We start from the raw sequence: 19,600 nt of genomic DNA, 5'->3' as shown, positions 1-19,600 counted from the left end.
CGGCCTCCTCTCGGCGCGTGTGGGCCAGATGGCGCCTGCGCTGGTGGCCGCTTTGCTCTACCTCGCCGACTTTGTCATCGTCTTCTTCTTCGTCGACGAGCAGCGACCCCAGCACCACCCGCCAGCGCCGACTCCTCCATCACTACCAACACACGACGACAAGAGCGAGCGCGTCAAGGAGAGCAACAACGACCGCACAAGCGACGATGAAGGCGGTCAAGAAGACACGATCGTGAAGGAGGACACCAAGGCCACCACCGGCGTGGTGCGCCAGCTGAAGCTCGTCTGGGAAGTGTTCGCCAGACCCAAGGTGGGCCGTCTGCTGCTGATCAAGTTCATGATCCACCTGGCCATGGCCATGGGCCGAGCCAACTTCGGACTCTTTATGCTCGAGCGATTCGGCCTAGGTCCTGAGGTACACACACAACACACACACACACACACACACGCAACACACACACGCAACACACACACAACAGTTGACACTGTGCGCGCACTCATTCTCAACACGCAGGGTTCGTCCTACATGACGTCGGTGGTGGGTGTGACGGGCGTGGTCACGGGTCTCGTCCACGCGCCGCTCACCCGCACTTTCCCGCATCACGCCCTCCTCGTCGCCGCCGGCCTGCTGCTCGGCCTCTACAACGGCGTCACGGCCTTCACCACGTCGCTCGCCCTCTTCGTCGCGCTCCAGCCTGTCGCCTCGCTGAGCCACCTCGTCCTGTCCACGTCGGCGCTCGCCTCGTTTTCGCACGCCTTCGACCAGCGGGAGATCGGGCTGGCCATGGGCGTGGCCGGCAGCGTCAACAGCATCGGCGACATCGTGGCGCCCCTGCTCGCCGGCGTGTTGTTCAACTTCGTGGGCCTCGGCGGACCCCGGGTCATCTCGTCCCTGCTCATCTTCATCGCCTTCTCCCTCTTCGTCGTATTGGGCACCACCACCAACTCTTCTCCTTCTTCATCCTCTTCATCTTCATCTTCCCACAGACTCTTGAAATCCTCAACGTTGCCATCTTCGCCAACGATAGATGGCAACATCAAGAAAGAGCATTGAGCCTTCTCCCATACCCACTACACCCAAAATTCAAAAGTACTGGGGAAGGGAGTACCCAGCACCAGCAACTGGCGCAGAGAAGTTTTGTTCTCTTGTTTTCTTTATTTTTAATTTTATTTTATATTTTTTTCAGAAAAAAATATAAAATAAATAAAAAAACACGTTTCAGAAGCCACCGGCGAGGATGATGACCTGGGTCGTGACCCAGCTGGCCTCGTCGCTGGCCAGGAACGCCACCACGTTGGTGATCTCCTCCGGCCCCTCCGGTGCTCCAGCGGCGTCTGCTGTTCCACCATCGCCCGCAGCTCGTCCGTCAGCAGGCCCGCTGACATGTCCGTCTCTACCACGCCCGGCGATACGGCGTTGACATGACTGTTTTCCAAAGCTTGATTTGCCAGCACACGCTCGATTGTGATTGGTTTGGTGAAGTCGCCGAGGGTCTTTGAAGTCGCAGCTTTCGTGAGCTGCCTGTTGGTCGGTTGCAAGTTGCAGCCGGTCAAATTCCCCTATCGCCGACGACTCCCATATAAATGCAGCCCTCTCGGCCTCAATAACAACAACAAACCAACATACCCCCAACCAACAGCAACATGTTCTCATCTTCATCTTCTGCACCCCAAACCGCTGGCCGACTCGATGGCAAGGTGGCCGTCGTCACCGGCAGCTCCCGAGGCATCGGCGCCGCCATCGCCAAGAAGCTCGCCGCCGACGGCGCCAAAGTCGTCGTCAACTACGTCCAGGTCCGCCCTCTTCTTGCTCCTTTTGATCATTTACTTTTTTTTAAGTTTTGACACCTCGCCATTTGTTTTTGCCATGGCAGGATGGTGAGGCGGCCAAGGCCGTGGTGGCCCACATCGAAGAGGCCGGAGGCTCGGCCTTTGCCTTCCGCGCCAACGTCGCGGTGCAGGCAGAGGTCGAGTCGCTCGTGGCCGCCGCCATCGACAAGTGGGGCCGCCTCGACGTCTTCGTCAACAACTCGGCCGTGTCTGGTACCCCTGCGCCGATCGAGCGCGAGACCGAGGCCCAAGTGGACCTGCTCACCGCCATCAACTTCAAGGGCACCCTGTGGGGCATCCAGGCCGCAGCCAAGGTGCTCCAGTCCGGCGGCTCCATCATCAACATATCGAGCCGGGCCGCCACTCTGGCCTTCCCGAACTTCGGGGTCTACGCGGGGCTCAAGTCGGCCGTCGACACCCTTACTCGCACGGCGGCGGCGGAGCTCGGCCCGCGCGGCATCAGGGTCAACGCCGTGTCGCCGGGCGTGGTTGAAACGGACATGGCAGCGGGCGCGATGACGGACGAGCTGCGGGCGATGGTGAAGCAGCAGACGCCGCTGGAGCACCGTACCGGCCGGCCGGAGGAGATCGCCAACGTGGTGGCGTTCCTGGCCAGCGACGAGGCCAGCTGGGTCACGGCCCAGGTCATCAGCCTCGCCGGCGGCTTCTGAAACGTGTTTTGTTTTGTTTTGTTTTGTTCCGGTTTTTTGCAAACCAAATGCACAGTCACACCCCTTCTTCTTAGAAGCGCCTCTTTTTGAGCGGCGCGCCGCCGGCATAGTCGTGGTCGCCGAAGACCTCGCCGAACCGATCGTTCTGGTGTCGTCGCTCCTCGTCCATGCGCCTGTCCTCCTGCACCTCGTCCGACCTGCATTAATATAAAAAAAATTAATTATTATCAGCAAATAAAGCAAAACGTAAATATAAATAAATAAATAAAAATAAATAAATGTCCATCAAACCTTCGCGCGCGTCGGTAGCCGGTGTTGAGCTTGGTGGGGAAGGTGGGCATCATGTCCGGCGATTTGGGCATGGGCGACTCCGTGAAGTAGGGGTGCTGCAGGGCCTGGTAGGCCGTTATCCGCTTGTTCGGGTCATACGTGAGGAATTTCTTGATCAGGTCCTGAGCGAGGCAACACCACCACACGACACACAGCAGATGAGGAGTTGTGGTGGCCAACAATCGTCAGCCTTTGGTCTTGGGCTTGTTTGTGGTGTGCTACGAACCTGGCCAGCCGGCGAAAGGAACTTGAACTTGTTGCTGATCATGTGGTAGTTCTGCTGGGGCAGGCCGGCAATGATCTTGGCGTTCGGCAGCTCGTAATACCCCGGCCTGGCCCACCACCATTATTATTATTATTATTTGTCATTTGTTACTTGTTATTTGTTATTATTATTATTGTTTTTCATTGTAATTAGTATTGTTGAAGGTGGCGTACCAAATTTTGTCGTTGGGGGTGCCCAGCAGGCGGCACATGAGCTGCAGCTGCTCGATCTCGGTTTTGCCGGGCATCACGGGCGTGTTCATGAGCAGCTCCCCGAAGATGCACCCGACGGCCCACATGTCCACTACACATAGGTGGGGTCAGGTACCACCGCACACTGGCGACCGCACACGCACACGCACAGAATAGCGCTGGTGTACCTGCCACGGTGTAGTCTTACAGCCCATAAGGAGTTCGGGGGCTCGATACCAGAGAGTCACCACTGTAGTGCGTGCGTCAGGTTTAGAAGCGTGTGCGTGTGCGTGTGCGTGTGCGTGTGCGTGTGCGTGTGCGTGTGCGTGTGCGTGTGCGTGTGCGTGTGCGTGTGCGTGTGCGTACCTTTGGGTGTCATGGCCTTGTTGGGTTCGCCGAAGATGCGCGCGAGGCCAAAGTCGCATAGCTTGAGCTCGCCCTTGTTGCTAAACAGCAGATTGGACAGCTTCAGGTCTCGGTGGATGTAGTAGTTTCTGTGTAGGTAGTGAACCGCGCGGAGGAGCTGCATCATGAGGCACTTGACCTCGGCCTCGGTGAACGGCTTCTTCATGTTGTCGATCAGACCCGCAAGGTCATGTTCCACATACTCGAACGCCAAATACATTCTGCTCACCACACACACACACGACACACACGACACACACACACAACGTACACACACCGCACACGCGCGAGACACGACATGAGGTGTTGAGGGATAGGCACGCCCAGAGTTGGGGAGAGGCCCGCAACGTACGCGTCGAGCTGGCGGCCGACGGTGACGCCGAGCAGCCGCACGATGTTGGGGTGGTCCACCTCCTTGAGGATCTTGACCTCGCGCAGGCACGTGATGGGGATGCCGTCCTTCTCCTTCTCCATGCGCACCTTCTTCAGCGCCACGATCCTGTTGCTTCGCATGTCCCGCGCCCGATCTGCAACGCATTGCGCACGCATCACAATACCATCAGCACGCATCGCACACACCACCGCACACGTTCAACCACACACACGACACGACACGACACGACACGACACGACACACACAAACGCGAGTGCGACGTACAGACGACGCCGTAAGTGCCCTCGCCGACTTGCTCGAGGGTCTCGTACTGCTGGATGCGGCGGCAGGTGCCCATGAGCAGCGACTCGTCGATGGCGCGCGACGCGCTGAAGCCCCCAAAGGGCGAAGATGAAGACTTGGCGGCCGCGGGCGTGGATGGATTGGCGGCCAATCGTCCGCCGCTGGTCGGCGTGGGCGTGTGCCGCGATGAGGTCTCCCTTCGCGGTTGGGGCGGGCGCGTGATTTGAATGTGCGAGGGTGGTCGGGCGACGGAAGAAGATGAAGATGAAGATGAACCGAGGGAGGGGGCGGCAGGGGGTAGAAATGTGGAGGCACGTGCAGAAGATGAAGATGAAGATGCATTTGTGGGCAGGATGCTGCCATGCGACTGCGTCCGCCGATGCAGGGTCGTTGGCATCTCCTCTCGACTCCTCTTCATCTTCTCGCCTCGTGATGATCTTTCGGTTTTTTTTTTTGCTTTTTCAAAAAGAAATTGCGTTTCCCACTCATTTCCACTCGCGCCCAGCTTCACGACGAGTCACCAAAGCGCTTCTTGAACTCCTTCTCGAAGACCTCCACCGTGTTCTTGTCAAAGTTCGTGAATCGGACCTCGTTCACCCTTCATCACAGCCACACCACAGCCACATGGCCATTCACTCATTCAGTCTTGTCCCAAACTGTCAACTTTTGGAAAAAGAAAGCTGGGCGCAAACAAGAAAACAAAGCGTACGAGGATCTGGGGTTGGACTTGAAGAAGTCGAGCGTCGTCTGAATCAGAATCCTGGCGCACAGGTCCTTCGGGAACCTGGCGTGGTGTTGGCCAAGAATGATCAGAATGTTGTGTGGTGTGGCCTGGGTGGTGATGGTGAAGACGAGCTCTGTAAGGTACAGTACCTGAAGATGCCGCTGGAGATGGCGGGGATGGAGATGGAGGCGAAGCCCAGCTCCTCGGTCTTCTTGAGACTCTTCCACACGCACTGTCGCAGAAGCAGCTCCTCGTTCTCGGCTCCCCCGTGCCAGATCGGACCCACCGCGTGGATCACCTTCTTCGCCGGCAGCTCTCCGGCGCCCGTGCTGATCACCGCACACACAACACGCACGAGACACACACGACACGACACGACACGACACACACCGCACACGCACACACGTTAATTACAGTTCAAGCCCCCGTGCGTGTGCCAGAGCCCGTGTAGGCGTACACAGCGATGTCGCCATCGTGAACCTTGCCGTTCTCTTGAATGTAGATGTCTGTACCATGTATGGGGGGCGACATTAGTCACAACGCGCGCCAACAGCACAGCAGGTCACCAGCAGGCCAGGCGCGTACCAGACTCGATCTGGATGATCTCGCCGCCGTTTTTGACGATGGCGCCAGCGAGGCCCGACGCGTGGTCGAGCTGCTTGTTGGCTGCATTCACGATGATGTCCACGTCCTCCTTCGTCATGTCGCCTGCCGCCCACAATATAAGAAGTGTAAAATAAATGATACAACAATTGCAAATAAATGATTTATAAAACAATTGCATAAAGAATTAGAATACAATTGAACTTGTTGAATAATTGAAAAAAAAAAAAATAAAATCGAGAATTTTTCGTTCGTGTGTAGAAACTGAGAAGAGAACAAGTAGAAGAGGAAGAGAGGAAGAAGGCTCTTAGTACCACTGCGCACTTGGATTACTTTGCCATCGTTGGTGCGGTGGGTGGCCACGACTTGGCTCTCTACGCCCACCAGGTTGCCGCTCTTGGGGTTCTGAGAAGATGACGACCACAAGGGCTCCGCATCTCCTCCACCCCCACCGCCCTGTTGCATGGACAACGAAATAGCAAGCGCCAACTGCATGTCCTCGTCCATCTTCTTGTCTTGTTTCTGTCTCTGGATGTGTTCTTCTTTGTGTTCGTGGCAGCTTCAGCCAAACAATTTCAGCCGCGGCTGTCGACGTAATATGCTTTTCTTATGGAAATTCCATTTTCCCCTTTTTGGCGGCTTTTTTCTCCTCCTTTTTCTTCGGGCACAACAAACGGTCACGTAGAACAAAACAACGCAAGTAGAACACAAATGGCATTGAATCTCGCGGTGCTTCAGCGATTGGACGCCAAGATTAACCAGATCTTGGCCACTGCCGGCCATGTGGCCCTCTACAAATTTCTTCCCGCTACACAAGCCTGGGTACGTGGCCACTCCCCACGTAAGAAGGAATTTATAAATGTAATCAGGGCCATCCTTTCTTTTTACAATAACTTCTTCTTCTTTTACCTGCATGCCTCGCTTTTCTCTTTTTCTTTTTTTAAACTATTGATTTGCGTCGTCTCTACTACGAGCAGGAGAGGAAGGAGGTAGAAGGATCGCTCTTCGTCGTCGAGCGAACCGAAGAGCCGCTACACACCATCGTCGTGCTCAACCGTATCAGCATTGAAAACTTCTGTGAACCCATCACAACCGGCTTGCAGGTCCGTGGGCGTGTCGTGTGTTGTGTCTGCTGTGCGTGTCGTGTGTCGTGTCGTGTCTGGTGCGTGTCGTGCGCTCAACGCTGCGTACAACACAGATGCGAGTGAGCGAGCCGTACCTTCTGCTGCGCAACTACAAGAACGAGACGACGGGCGTGTGGTTCTACTCCAAGGACGAGCAGCACAAGATCTCCCAGGCCGTGCGGGCGCTCCTCGACGCCAAGGCCTCGAGCGCGTCGTCGTCCACGTCCTCCACCACTTCCAAAAAGCCCGCCAAGGCCTCTGTCGACAAAGAAAAGACCGCCGCCGCCGCCGCGTCGACCAAGACACCTGCCGACAAGGCGGCGGGCGCTGACAAGACCAGCCAAGCCAGCAGCCCGGCCCCACAGGCCGCCGCAGCCGGCCCGCCCGGCCTGCAACAGCCCTCGGCCGCCGCAGCCGCCGTACCGCCGGCAGTCTCGGCCTCGACGCCGTCGCCATCGGCCGGCTATGCGCCGCTGGGCGGCCAGGCGGCCGGCGCGTCGATTCTCTCGGCCGTGCTGGGCGGCATTGTCGCTGGGTCCACCGGCGCCGGGTCGACTCCGTCCTACGCGCAGGCGGTTGCCCGCGATTCCACTTCTTCCACCTCTTCTTCTTCACTTCCGTCGGTGTCTTCTTCGTCCTCACCCGCCGTCGCCGTCGCTGCTGCGGCGCCTCCGGCCGTCAGTGCGCCCACGCCAGCCAAGCCCGAGCAGGAGCCACCACGGGTTCGTAAAATGTCGTGGTGCGGCGTGTTGTGTGCCGTGTCCTTCTGACACGCACACACGCACACACACACACACACACACACACACATCCACACACAATGTAGGACCACGGCAGCAACGCAGCAGGTGCGGCGCTCCTCAATCTGCTGCAGCCGTCCGCCGATAGAGATCGCGAGCCTCTGCCGCCGCCTCAGCAAAACGGCTCGCTCGTGCAGCAGCCGCATCCGCATCCGCACCACCACCTCCACCTGCAGCACCCCCACCCCCAGTTCCCGCCGCACCTGCTCCACGCCCAGCAGCAGCCGGTGCCGCCCCACTTCGGGCAGCCGGCGCCGCACCACCTGCCGCCCATGCACCCGGGCCAGCAGCACCCCCACCAGCCGCTCCTGCCGCACCACCCGATCATGCGCCAGCCCATGCCCCCTCCGCAGCAGCTTCAGCAGCAGCAGCAGCCACCGCACCCGCAGCAGCTTCAGCAGCCGTTGGTGCCGCAGCAGATGCACCACCCGGCCCGGAGCGTCGCCAGCAAGCAGCACCTCCGCTCGGTTCTACTCTCACTCGCCAACGTACGTTCATGTTGAGTGGGTGTCGCGTTTGTTGTGGTGCAGGTGCAAAGCTAAACATGAGACCGTCACACTTCGCGAAACACAACCAACACAACAGGATGACAGTTTCATCGACATGGTGTACGAGTGCTACATGACCCAGCTGGCCCACGGCGCCAGCCAGAAGACAGCGCCCTCCTAGTGGCCTCTTGCGCGAAAACGAAAACGAAAACGACAACGAAAACGAAACACTTTCGAAAACAATTTCGTTTAAACGAAATTTTACTATTGAGCGCCCCCGCACCGACCTTCTTAGACCGAAGGCGGAGGCAGGACCTTGACCTTGGGCACCCGCGCGCACGAGATCCACTCGACGTACTCGTTGAACGAGATCGTACCTGGGTACACCATCGCTCATGGATGATGAGCTAACGACACGACACACGACACACACGACACACACGACACACACGACACACACGACACACACGACACGACACACACGACACACGCACGCACCGCTGCCGTCGGTGTCGAGTTCTTCGAAGCAGGACTCCAGGTCGTGGGTGGTCATGTTGTTCTTGACGAGGTCCGCGTGCAGGGACGCGAACTCCTGCTTGTCGAGCTGTCCGCTCTTGTCCTGGTCAAAGAACTGGAAGTAGGCGACGGCGGCCTGCAGGCGCTGCAGCTCGGCCGGGTTCTTGTGCAGGTTCTCGAACCGCTTGTCGTTCCGCCAGAACTGTGGTCACACACTCATTGTCAGCCGCGTGCGACGTGTGCGTGTGCGTGTGCGGTGCGTGCGGCGTGTGCGGTGGTGGCGTGCCTGGTAGAATTCGTCGTAGGTGATGTCGCCGTTGCCCGAGAGGTCGATGGTGCGGAAGGCGATGTCGGTCTCGGCCTCGGAGAGGTAGTAGCCGAGGTCGTAGCACATGGCCTTGAACTCGTTGCGGTCGATCGTGCCGCTCTCGTCCTTGTCGTACTTCTCGAACACGCGACGCGAAAGCGCGGGCGGACCTGCCATTATATTTTAAGTAAAAAATCATTATAAAAATAATCAATAAAACTCAAATTATTATTTATTTTGAAGAGTATTATTTATTATGGGCTACGAATCGTGTAAGTGCCGATTAACAGAAAACAAAAGAATGAAAGCGAGAGGGGGCGGTACCTTCCTCCTCCTCGACCTTCTTAAGGTGTTCGGCGATGGCCTTCTGCGCAGCAATCTTAGACATGGTCGTGGATGGACGGCAAGTGTTGTTGGGGTGGACGACAGGTGAAAAAAACGGTTACTGCCCACTTTTCAGTGTGTCCCATTGGCGGCTGCCATTGGCGCATTTTATGAAATGAAAGGTCGTTTTTATTCGTTCACTCCGCCTGCACCTCTTCCGCCTCTTGTTCGGAGGGGGGCATCTCCTTCGGCGTGTCGTCTTTCTTCTCCTCCTTCTCGCCTCCATTCTCCTCTGGTCTGTCGTCGCCTTCTTTGTGGTCGTCGTTCTTTTTGCCGTTTTCGTTTTCTTCCACTGCCTGCGCTTCGTTCTTGGCCGACGGCGTTTCGGCCAAGACAGTCTGTGCATCCTCCCCAGCCGCCTCCGCCTCGTCGTTCATCAACATGTCTAGCAATCCGCCCTTCTACACCGCACAAACCGCACACGCACACGCACGACACGCACGACACGACACGACACGCGCCGACAAGGCGGTTAGGTGTATGCGAGTTTGGCCGGACGAGGAGACGACGTGCCTGGGCAGGGGAGGAGGGCGGGCGCAGGCCCGTGACTGACGACGACGACAGCGACGACGACGAGGGCGCGGGCGAGGCCGGCGGCGGGAGGTCCTTCTCGTAGATGGGCCGCAGGATGGCGAGCGCGCTGGCCAGGTCGAACACCACCGCGGCCGCAGCGGTGACGGAGGGGCGCGGATAGATGGCGGCCACGCATCGGCCGATGTAGGGCACCATCACCTCTGCCGCAGTGCGGCACGTGCTATCAAAGTACTCCCGCTCCTCCTCGCTCAGCACGGACTGCTCGGTCAAGTCCCACAGCACGTCAGAATCATCGTTCGCATAAGCACGCGTGCGCAGAGCACCGCGCACGCGCACGCACACGCGCACGCACACGCACACACGCTTAGAGGTTGATTACTGACCTGTTTGTGGAGATTGCGGATCTCGAGGGCCGCGTTGGTGAGCGCGGCGTTGACCACCTCGTACACGCCCTCGCGTAGCGAGTACAACGCGCACGACCTGCGCCAACGAGGTGGATGTGTAAGTTGAGCGTGTGCGTGTGCGTGTGCGTGTGCGGTTTTGCGTGTGCGTGTGTGTGGACATGCACCGCAGTTCGTTGAAGGAGGCGAGCAGGCTGTTGGTCAAGACGGCCAGCGGCGGGTAGTCCATGAGCACCACGGGCGGGGCCAGCTTCGAGCTCGCCTCTGTTCCAAGTCCGTCAATCAATTCAGTTCGAAAGCGACACACCTTCCCGAAGAGAGCGAGCTCGGCCCCCACTTACCGTTGTCCAGGCCCGTCAGCATGGCCGCGGCCAGGGCTCGCGACGGCGCCACCCACTTCTGCGCCTGAACGCGATTTAAATCGCGGCAAGCGCAGGATGAGAGCGGAAATAGTAAGAATTATTGAATTGGCAATAATAATAATAATAATAATAATGTTCTATATAGAAGAGGAAAGAAACCTTGAGAGTCTGAGAGAAGCGGAGGACAGCGGTCTGTACGAACGAGGAGAACAGGTTGTACACCGCATGCTCGAATATCGGGCCCAGCAGTCCTGTTGTGTAACGCACACGCACACACGCACACGCAAAACCGCACACGCACACGCAAAACCGCACACACGTGCAGACATGAGCCAATGGGGATGCAGGTAAGGTGGGAGCAGGTGGTCGATGTAATGACGGACCTCTGAAGTCGAGTCCGACCCTGGCCAGCGAGGTGGCGTAGTACATGCTCTGCTCCAAAATGTTACCGACCAGCGCACCCTCCTTCACCTCCGGCAAATATCTAGCGGCGTGCGTTCGTGTCGTGTGTGCGTGTGTCGTGTGTCGTGTGTCGTGTGTCGTGTGTCGTGTGTGCGTGTGTGTGCGTGTGTCGTGTGTGTCGTGTGTGTCGCGTGTGTCGCGTGTGTCGCGTGTGTCGTGTGTTAGCAGCTCGCAGGAAGCACAACAGAGCGAGACGGACGGTACATGCTGAGCGTGTCGGCAAACTCGGAGATCTTCTGGGTGAGCCAGCTGTGGAGGATGCCCACGCCCGACTCCCTCTCGCGGGGCGCGGGGGACGCCGCCGCCGCCACAGCGAGGTTGTCGTCCGGGAAGATGGCCCGGTACTGGGTGATGATGTCGAAGACATGCACCCTACAGCTGTCGATCAGCTTGTTCAACTGTTCCAATCAAAGCGGCATAACAGCACACGTTCGATTAGTAACGTTGGTCGTGTCGCTGCCCGTGTGCGGTGGTGCGTGCATGTGTGTGTGCGTGTGCGGCACGTACGTAGGTGTAGGGGTTGGTGGTGGGCACGGCATCGATCACGGAATGCAGCCACGCGTCTCTGCTCTTTAAAAATCTGGATCAACCAAATCGCAACAATTTTGTTTAGGTGAGAATTGGCCCGGTTCGAAGAACTGGATCGCGCCTGGTGGGGAGGGGAGGCGCCGTACGTGATGCGAAGCTGTGTTTCGTTGTACAGATTCATCCTCCGCAAGTGGGATATCGCACGCAGGCAGCCAGGCAGAGCCATATTGTCTGTCATTGGCAAACGTTAGTGTCGTGTGCGTCGTGTGCGTCGTGTGCGTCGTGTGTGTCGTGTGTGTGTGTCAAGGTGGGTACCTCTCAGTTTGTGATGAAGTTGGTTAATCATCATCTCTCGCGACTTGTCGACATCAGTGGCGATCGACTGGATCAGCGGGATGTCGGGATGCTTCTTCTTGAGCCCGTGCGTGAAGGCCTCCAGCTGGAGCGCCTCGTCGTAGAGCTCCGAGCGCACATAGGTCTCCATCAGCTCTGGAATCTCGAGAATGTCCATGAGCTTGGTGTGGTGGTCGAGCGTGTTCTGGGTGGCGGCCCGCTGCGCCGTGATCTCCACCGCCGTCTTACAGAACTGCTCGCAGGCCTTGCTCAGGCTGGGCAGGGCCGTCTCCAGTCCGCCGACCAGCGTGCGCACCTCCGCCACCTGCCCTCCCACCAACACCTGTGAGCACAACACACGACACGACACACGACACGACACGACACACACGACACACACGACACACACGACACACCTGTTGCTTCATGCCGCGGATGCACTCTGAGGTCTGGATGAAGGCCTTGTAGTTGGTGAAGGCCAGGTCCTGCATCTGCTTCTTCATCTTCTCGGACTCGTCGTGCAGTTTCTCGGGCTCCTTCATGAGCTGCTGGAAGGTGGCCGACGACAGGGAGGACAGGTAGGACTCGTACTCGGTCAGCAGCTGCTCGTCGGCGTCGCTGTGGCCGCCCATGGCCATGTCCGCGTAGCGCGGAAGGATGAGCGACAGCAGCGACCGCTCGCTCTCCTCCCGCGTGCGCAGCACTACACGCACACGTGTGAACGGCACGATTAGTAAGATGAAGAAGTAGAAGTGGCATCGAATGGGGGCTCAACGCAAAATCCGGATTAAACTGTTTTGGAGCAGATAGAGTACCCTCCTCTGAGTTGTCCCCCTCAGTGTCCATGTCCATCATGAGTTGCGCTGTGGCTCAGGGAATGATCACCCACTCAATCAGCTGTGAATCAAAAAGAAAAGCGTTTCCTCTTTTTTCTTCTCAGTTTTCTCGTTGTTTCAAAGAAGAAAACCCAAAATAAAACATTGGCCGCATTCCCTTGGTTGGTTGTCGCATGCTTGCCCGGGCAGCCGCAACAAGAACCTCGCTCTCCCCACACGACCTGGCCACAGCTCTGCATTGCCCTTGTTCGCCTTCCTGCCACCCCGAAACAAAGCAAATAGAACGCCAGAAAGATGTCGTCCGAAGACGTGAAGACAAAGCAAGATGAGTTGCGGGCAAGAATCCTCCAGTCCACCTCCTTGCCTCGCCTCAAGGTCCCTCCCCTTCCTCATGTGCGGGGAAATAAATCCTTGTTATTTTAGGACGTAATCAAATCATAAATAAGTGTATTTACAGTTTAAATAAATAAAAAATAAAAATGTTGGTGCAAAATGGCGTTGTCATGCCACCAGCAGGAATTAAATTTGTGTTGGTTTTGTTTGTTGCGTTTGCAGACGACCAACACGACGTCCCTGGCTGCGCTGGAGAAGCTGAAGGCCGACCTGGAGGCCAAGCGACAGGGCAAGGGCACACCGCCGCCGTTGTCGCCCAAGCTCGCCTCCTCTGCGCCCGTGCTTCCCTCGGCCGGCTCGCTGATCAGCCCTCGGTCTAGGGTACGTGTGCGCTGTGCCTCGTGATTATTTTATCATTCTTCGTTCTCTGATTCGTCGGCACGAGGCGATCGCCTGCCGTCAAACTCTCATCATCGTGTGGTGTCGTGTGTGTGTGTGTGTGTGTTGTGTTGTGTGTCGTATGTCGTGTGTCGTGTCATGTCGTGCGTGCCGTGTGCGCCGTGTGCGCCGTGTGCGCCGTGTGTGCAGGCCGATGGGAGTCCGCCCGAAGTGCAGGAAGCGGGCAAAGAGAAAAAGGACAAAAAGGAAAAGAAAGAAAAGAAGGAAAAGAAGGAAAAGAAAGAAAAGGACAGCAGGCCGGGGACGCCGATCCTGACGGTGACCGCGCCGCCGTCGGCCGTGACCGCCTCCAACTCGCCCCGGATCATTTCGAGCCCGCTCAGCCCGCGCGACACCGAAGTCACCGTCGTCGATCTCGCCACCGAATTCGAGGAGATGATGAACGACCTCAAATTCACCGGTACGCATCTGATTGCGTTCAACTCCCTGGGAGTTGACTCTTTTCTGACTTTCCTTTGCGTGTCATGTGTGTCGTGTGTTGCATTGTGTGTTGTGTGATATGCGCGTGTCGTGCGTTGCGTTTTGTGTTGTGTGATCACATGTGCGTGTCGTGTGTCGTGTCCGCAGATGCACAGCGAGATCAGATGGGATCGCTCCCCGAATCGCACAAACAGACCATTCTGCTCCAGTGGAAGAAGAAAAAGGTCGCACTTGCCCAACGTCGCAGCTCTCACTCCACTCCCCCGTACCTTCCCCAGCAACTTTCTCTGCGCGTGTGCGGTGTGCGGTGTGCGCGTGCGCGTGCGCGTGCGTGTGTGCATGTAAGATTCATCTTCGCTCCCCCCACACAGAGAGGTGCCGGCGCGAACCAGACCTCCTTCGCCGCTGAGCCACTCCGGGCGGTGTCTTCCCGCGGGCTCGACTCCTCCGCCGGTCAATGCTGTGCTCCTCAGCCGCCTGGGCGAACAGGACAAGCCCTTCCTCGCGCCTCCCGCCAGCGATGGCAGTACGCGCCATTCTCTTTTATTTATTTATTTTTTACAATTATTCTGTTTACATTTATTATTATGTCACTCTTTATATATTTGTACACTTTTATTCACTTAATTAGACCTACATTTTCCTAATTTTTTTTGTTATAAAATAAATTTTAGGTGCGGTGATGCTGGCGAACCTGGAGGCGCGCAAGCAAGAGAAGATGGACGCGCTGAAAAAGCTGAAGGAGGAACTCGCCATCAAGCGGCAGCTCGCGCAGAGGGGCATTCAGAGGGAGGAGCTGAGCCCCGAGGCACTCCAGGCGCTCATGAAAGATCTCGAAGAGCAGCGCAGGGCGCGCCGAGAGGCCCGCGAGCAAAAGATGATGGCCAAGGGTACCTCACCACTTCTCTTTTTTTCCAATCCTTTGTGTGTGTGTGTGTGTGTGTCGGTGCGGGTGCCTGCGTTGCATGGTGAAGGTGTGCTAAACGGTTCCGAATGTGACAGTGGAGCAAATGAAAAAGGACGGCAAGATTTCCTCGCTGGCCGATATGCAGGAGGCCATCCGCCAGGCGAACGAAATGCGGCAGCAGCGGTACGCGCCATCAACCAATCAAAACATAACATATTATTAGATTCCATAACACATTACATTTAACAATCATCAGGGCTGAGCGTGCACTCGCGCGCAAGCGGAGGAAGAGTACCAAGAAGCTCATTCTCAAGGGTTCGTCACCCATGTGTCATTCACACGCGCCTCTCGTGTGAGTGCGCGTGTGTGTCTGCGTGTGTGCTTCGATCGTAACTGTTCCCCCCCCCTCCGCCCCCCAAACAAAAACAGAGCTGGAGGGGAGCGGTATCACAATTTCGCGTCGCGGTAGCATGATCCAGACGCCCCAGGATGCCGCTATGCTTCAGGTACGCAACGCAACGCAACGCAACGCAACGCAACGCAACGCAACGCAACGCAACGCAACGCAACGCAAGCTTTTCGAGCGTTGTCGCGAGGAGATCTTTGGGGTCTGATGGAGAACGTTGATTGCAACAGGAAACGAAGAAGCTGAAGCGGCTGACGAGGCAAATGGATCTGGAGGCCAAGGAGATCAAGATCGATTCACAGCTCACCAACTTCCTGACCTCCATGGTAAACCTAGAAGAGGAATGGAAGAAACAAGGTTCGTACAACGTGTGTCGTGTCGTGTCGTGTCGTGTCGTGTCGTGTCGTGTCGTGTCGTGTCGTGTCGTGTCGTGTCGTGTCGTGTCGTGTCGTGTCGTGTCGTGTCGTGCTGTGCTGTGCGTGCGTGCGTGCGCGATGTATGTTTCGTTTCCATCAGACGACGCGACTGACAAGCCCGACACTGAAACCACTCAGAGCAACTGCGCATCCAGCGACAGGTGGAGTTCGAGATGCTGCAAAAGGAGCACGCGGAGGCGCAGGAGAGGCTCAAGCGGAGCGAAGACCTCATCTCGGACACCAAAACCCGTCTCTCCTCCATCGCCGCCGCTCTCGCCGCGGTATGCAAAGCATCTCTTCTTTTTTTCCAAATCATTTTGTTAATTCTATTATTTTGTTCTTCAATGATTTGTTTTTCGAAAGAGATGAATTGATGGTAAAATTATAAATTGTTATTCATATTTGGTTATTTATTTTGTGGGCTTTGTGCAGGCGGCGGGCAGGCACTCGGAAGATACGCCGCTGCAGGGCTGCCAGAACGAGCTGTCGCAGCTGCTGGAGCAGCTGGGCATGGAGGCCATCAGCGTGGTCGACCAGCGCACGGCCGAGCAGATCGAAGAGGAGAAGAAGGCCGCCATCCAGAAGCGTACCGAAGAACTCGAAAAGGAAGCCGAAGAATCTGGTATACTACACCTGCCTCTCTCAGTTACTATCGCGTGCGTGTGGGGTCGTGTGCTGTGTCTCCATGGAGCTCATTGGTCGCTTGATTGTCGTTTGGCTTGAAGGTTCGATGGGTGGCTTGCTGGCGCAGCTGAAGGGCACCAAGCTCAAGAAGGTGGACCCGGCCGAAGTCGAAAAGCAGAAGCTGGCGGCGCCTCCTCCGCCCGCGCTGGGCGACTCGCTGGGCATGTTCACCTCGCTCCAGGACACGCTGCGGGGCGCGCTGGAGATGCGCAAGCTGGCCATCATGGACTCGGACTCCGATGACGACGACGACGACGATGACGACTTCTGGGACGACGATGACGATGACGACTTCGATGACCTGGACGACCTCATGAGCACGACCGTCCGTATCTGATTGCTCGTCCCTCCATTCCGAGGGGCTGAGCGGTTCCCAAGAAATCAAACAACAATTCCTTCACTATCAGTTATTACTATGAAGATATCACTATCAAGGAGATGGACATCGTGGCGGAGCGTTCGATAAAATCACCAACTCACCGCACGCGACCTCCCCGACACAGTCGGAGTTGTCCGCCAAAAAGTCTCCTGAATTTCTGGTGTTGTGCCAGACCAGGTAAAATAGTGCACAGAGAGGCAGAAGGGACCACTTATTCTACACCACACACCATACAAGATGACAACCACTCCAGAGAAGCTCAGCCCCTTCGAAGCAGAGACTGTGCGCCTGCGCCTGCTCGCGGCCGAGGGGGAAAAGATGGCCGATGAGTGCTGTCGCCCGCAGCCGGCGCACCCCCTGCCCGTTCTGGAGTCGATGGTCCTGAGCGTGACCTCCTTCCGTCGCCTGGTCGAGGAGCTGACCGGCACCGTCCAGGTCCTGGACAAGCCCGCGGAGATGAAGACACACATGCCCCTCGATCAGTTGGCCGACGAAAATCGCCAGCTCGCCACGCTGGCGCTCAACATCGCCAACCACACGCCGGACAACACCGACCGAGCCACGACCGCGCGTCTGTGGAATGCCTTCGAACCCCTGGCACTCCGGCTCTCTCTCGCCAACCGGGCACTCTACGAAGACCGCGCCAAGGGCCGCTGGTCCACCGTTGCCATTCCCAGCGACCCCACCCAAGCTGAATTATATTGAATGAAATTGGGTAATTTCCTTTTATAGTTGCAATTATAGTCACTGTTTGGCCGAAACTAGGGGGTACGGGAAGGCGTCCTGGCTTGCCTCTGGCCAACTTTGGGCTGATCCCAGTTTGGTTTGGCCCTAGTCTGCAGAATCATTCATTCTGGTAGGTGGAGATGCTGATCCAACCTCGACTTCGGTTTTTAGGTACACCAGCGGAAGGGCGTGACGTGAGCGACCGGAGTTGTATGGCGTGCCTGTTTCGCTGGCTCTTCGCCAACCAATCAAGGCCGCGCATTAGCAGTCTCAGCGCCTTCTCCATCCACCCGCAAACGGTCTAGAGCATTCAAACCAACGGCCAAGAGCAACAACATCATCACCATCACAGCACCACCATCACTATCACCATCACACTCACAGGCAATGAAGACGATGAACAACAATAACAATCACCAAGGGATTGATTACGAAAAGGAGGTGGGCGATGAAGACACGCACTTAGCCTTTGTGCTGCCGGCCGGCTACGCTGAGTCGCATAGCGCCGAAGACATCCGCAAGTTTGTGATGGTGCAGATCATGGCCCTGGTGCTGGCCACCTTGCACCTGACACTACTGGGCCTCGGCACCCTGTCCACCTTCTCCTTGGCCGCGGTGCTCCCGCTGGAAATCGTCGCCCTCTACCTGCTGCGGGTCAAGCACGACTTCATCAGGGCAGCCCTCCTTCTGACCAGCGTCATCAACTTTACAACCCTCTTCGCGTGCCTCCACTACGGTCTCGTCCCAGAGATCTACGTGTGGCTCGGCTGGTAAATAATCCTTTTCCCCCCCCCTTCCCACTAAAACATGTTCTACACGATTGGAGTAAAAATCGATTGAACAAGATGTTGAGGGTGGTGCTACGTCTTGTGTATGCAGGGTGCCAAAGATCTTATCGTTCACGATGGGCGTCGAAGGCGGCTTGATAGGCCTGGCGCTGGTGCTGGTCGAGGGTGCCGTCCTCTTTCTGCTGGGCTCTACGCGCTCGAGCGGGATCCAGGTCGAAGAACCAGCGCGTGCGCTCACCGTCAACGCCTATCTGCTCTGCTTCGGCCTCACCGCCTGCGTGCACGAGTACTGTCGCGGCAGAGCCCTCCACCGGCTGCGTGTGCGTCACCACCTTCACCCTCACCATTCACTCCAACCACCTTGCATTCATCAGGACTGATGCCTGAACCACCATTGCAGGTGGCGCTGGGGGAAGTCAAGAGGGCCAACGACGAGCTGCGCGCAGCGGCCGAGGCCAAGAGCATCTTCCTAGCCACCACCTCACACGGTACGTTGCGGCGCAATCGTGCACGATGCCAACTGTACTCACTGCCTGCTACCACTGCAGAGCTGCGCACTCCGTTGCATGGGATCCTGGCCCTGTGCGACTCGCTGATCGAGCGGATGCCTCCGCGCCAGGCCGGCCGCAAGACGGTCAAAACGATCTCCCAGTGCGGGCGACATCTCCTCGGACTGCTCAACAACATCCTCGACTTTGAGAAGGCCTGCTCCGACACCTTCAGCATCGAATGCATTCCGTTCTCCATCGCCCGCGAGGCCGAAAAGGTGCGAAAGCAGCGCTGTGCACCGTCCGTCGTCACAAGACGCAATCATTTGAATGATGAATGGCCCACCAGGTCTGCGCTACGTTTGCGGCGATGATGAAGGGCAAGCAGATCACGCTGGAGAAGTACTTCAACCCACAAGCGAGCCACTACATGGGCGACCCTCTCCGCTTTCGCCAGGTACGACAACCTACGGAGTGCGGTTCTTGTGATCACAGGCGAATTGAGAGATGGGCTGCGTGTGGCGCAGATCGTGTGCAACCTGGTTTCGAACGCCTGCAAGTTTACGCCGAGCGGGGGAACCATTCGAGTGTCCATCACGAGCCAGCCCACGGGTGCGGTTCGCGTCGAAGTAGCAGACACAGGCATCGGCATCGCCCCGCCCGAACAAGCCCGTCTCTTCCAGGTTAGTCATACACTCTTCTTCGTTCTCTGTTCGTCGCTTTCATTGTTCTTTTTGTCCGCTCCGCGTGCCAAGTCAGTTGACTCCTCTTGCGCCACAGAACTACGTCCAGGGCGACAACTCAATAACCCGCCTGTATGGGGC

General features: G+C 57.2%; 9 protein-coding genes and 1 pseudogene across 9 annotated transcripts in view; 6 read left to right on the top strand and 4 right to left on the bottom strand.

Annotated features, from left to right (window-relative positions):
• The window catches only part of ACA1_254460, a 1,627-nt pseudogene extending 573 nt beyond the window's left edge, over positions 1-1,054 (top strand).
• A 590-nt stretch (positions 1,055-1,644) lies between these two features.
• Positions 1,645-2,501, top strand: ACA1_254450 (shortchain dehydrogenase/reductase SDR, putative; the record flags this gene model as incomplete). Its single annotated transcript, XM_004367597.1, has 2 exons — positions 1,645-1,794; positions 1,875-2,501. The coding sequence occupies 2 exons, from the start codon at positions 1,645-1,647 to the stop codon at positions 2,499-2,501; spliced, it is 777 nt and encodes a 258-aa protein (XP_004367654.1).
• Positions 2,502-2,571: 70 nt separating this feature from the next.
• Positions 2,572-4,786, bottom strand: ACA1_254440 (protein kinase domain containing protein; the record flags this gene model as incomplete). Its single annotated transcript, XM_004367596.1, has 7 exons — positions 2,572-2,698; positions 2,793-2,953; positions 3,058-3,163; positions 3,270-3,399; positions 3,654-3,913; positions 4,045-4,219; positions 4,351-4,786. 7 exons carry the CDS (start codon positions 4,784-4,786, stop codon positions 2,572-2,574), a joined length of 1,395 nt encoding a protein of 464 aa, XP_004367653.1.
• An 89-nt stretch (positions 4,787-4,875) lies between these two features.
• On the bottom strand, positions 4,876-6,202 carry ACA1_254430 (Appr1-p processing enzyme family protein, putative; the record flags this gene model as incomplete). Its single annotated transcript, XM_004367595.1, has 6 exons — positions 4,876-4,966; positions 5,078-5,152; positions 5,242-5,421; positions 5,550-5,598; positions 5,678-5,800; positions 6,010-6,202. 6 exons carry the CDS (start codon positions 6,200-6,202, stop codon positions 4,876-4,878), a joined length of 711 nt encoding a protein of 236 aa, XP_004367652.1.
• A 102-nt stretch (positions 6,203-6,304) lies between these two features.
• Positions 6,305-8,288, top strand: ACA1_254420 (Dcp1 family decapping family protein; the record flags this gene model as incomplete). The annotated part of the gene is made up of 5 exons (XM_004367594.1): positions 6,305-6,517; positions 6,673-6,798; positions 6,894-7,541; positions 7,646-8,107; positions 8,205-8,288. 5 exons carry the CDS (start codon positions 6,305-6,307, stop codon positions 8,286-8,288), a joined length of 1,533 nt encoding a protein of 510 aa, XP_004367651.1.
• Positions 8,289-8,398: 110 nt separating this feature from the next.
• On the bottom strand, positions 8,399-9,318 carry ACA1_254410 (EF hand domain containing protein; the record flags this gene model as incomplete). Its single annotated transcript, XM_004367593.1, is given in 4 exon segments — positions 8,399-8,484; positions 8,606-8,825; positions 8,838-9,100; positions 9,255-9,318. The coding sequence occupies 4 exon segments, from the start codon at positions 9,316-9,318 to the stop codon at positions 8,399-8,401; spliced, it is 633 nt and encodes a 210-aa protein (XP_004367650.1).
• A 133-nt stretch (positions 9,319-9,451) lies between these two features.
• On the bottom strand, positions 9,452-12,786 carry ACA1_254400 (golgi family protein, putative; the record flags this gene model as incomplete). The annotated part of the gene is made up of 13 exons (XM_004367592.1): positions 9,452-9,715; positions 9,813-10,106; positions 10,232-10,328; positions 10,417-10,513; positions 10,591-10,654; positions 10,771-10,862; positions 10,995-11,095; positions 11,278-11,471; positions 11,581-11,638; positions 11,748-11,832; positions 11,917-12,259; positions 12,351-12,637; positions 12,750-12,786. The coding sequence occupies 13 exons, from the start codon at positions 12,784-12,786 to the stop codon at positions 9,452-9,454; spliced, it is 2,013 nt and encodes a 670-aa protein (XP_004367649.1).
• Positions 12,787-13,064: 278 nt separating this feature from the next.
• ACA1_254390 (uncharacterized protein) lies at positions 13,065-16,732 on the top strand (the record flags this gene model as incomplete). The annotated part of the gene is made up of 13 exons (XM_004367591.1): positions 13,065-13,145; positions 13,326-13,484; positions 13,692-13,962; positions 14,130-14,247; positions 14,354-14,508; positions 14,657-14,872; positions 14,985-15,072; positions 15,146-15,204; positions 15,319-15,395; positions 15,526-15,652; positions 15,850-15,992; positions 16,144-16,333; positions 16,437-16,732. The coding sequence occupies 13 exons, from the start codon at positions 13,065-13,067 to the stop codon at positions 16,730-16,732; spliced, it is 1,980 nt and encodes a 659-aa protein (XP_004367648.1).
• A 279-nt stretch (positions 16,733-17,011) lies between these two features.
• On the top strand, positions 17,012-17,479 carry ACA1_254380 (uncharacterized protein; the record flags this gene model as incomplete). Its single annotated transcript, XM_004367590.1, has 1 exon — positions 17,012-17,479. One exon carries the CDS (start codon positions 17,012-17,014, stop codon positions 17,477-17,479), a length of 468 nt encoding a protein of 155 aa, XP_004367647.1.
• Positions 17,480-17,896: 417 nt separating this feature from the next.
• Positions 17,897-19,600, top strand: part of ACA1_254270 (response regulator receiver domain containing protein) — a gene marked incomplete at both ends in the record, with an annotated part of 2,440 nt that continues 736 nt past the window's right edge. Inside the window, 7 exons of the mRNA XM_004367589.1 lie at positions 17,897-18,270; positions 18,380-18,608; positions 18,689-18,776; positions 18,837-19,054; positions 19,126-19,233; positions 19,304-19,459; positions 19,557-19,598. Of these exons, the coding sequence (XP_004367646.1) occupies positions 17,897-18,270; positions 18,380-18,608; positions 18,689-18,776; positions 18,837-19,054; positions 19,126-19,233; positions 19,304-19,459; positions 19,557-19,598 (1,215 nt within the window). The remainder of the gene's footprint in view (positions 18,271-18,379; positions 18,609-18,688; positions 18,777-18,836; positions 19,055-19,125; positions 19,234-19,303; positions 19,460-19,556; positions 19,599-19,600) is intronic.

This window comes from Acanthamoeba castellanii (genome assembly GCF_000313135.1).
Source record: "Acanthamoeba castellanii str. Neff unplaced genomic scaffold scf7180000084768, whole genome shotgun sequence".
NCBI classification, from domain to species: Eukaryota; Discosea; order Longamoebia; family Acanthamoebidae; genus Acanthamoeba; species Acanthamoeba castellanii.
The sequence above is the reverse complement of the archived record's forward strand: the minus strand, read 5'-3'. Positions and strand labels throughout refer to the sequence as shown.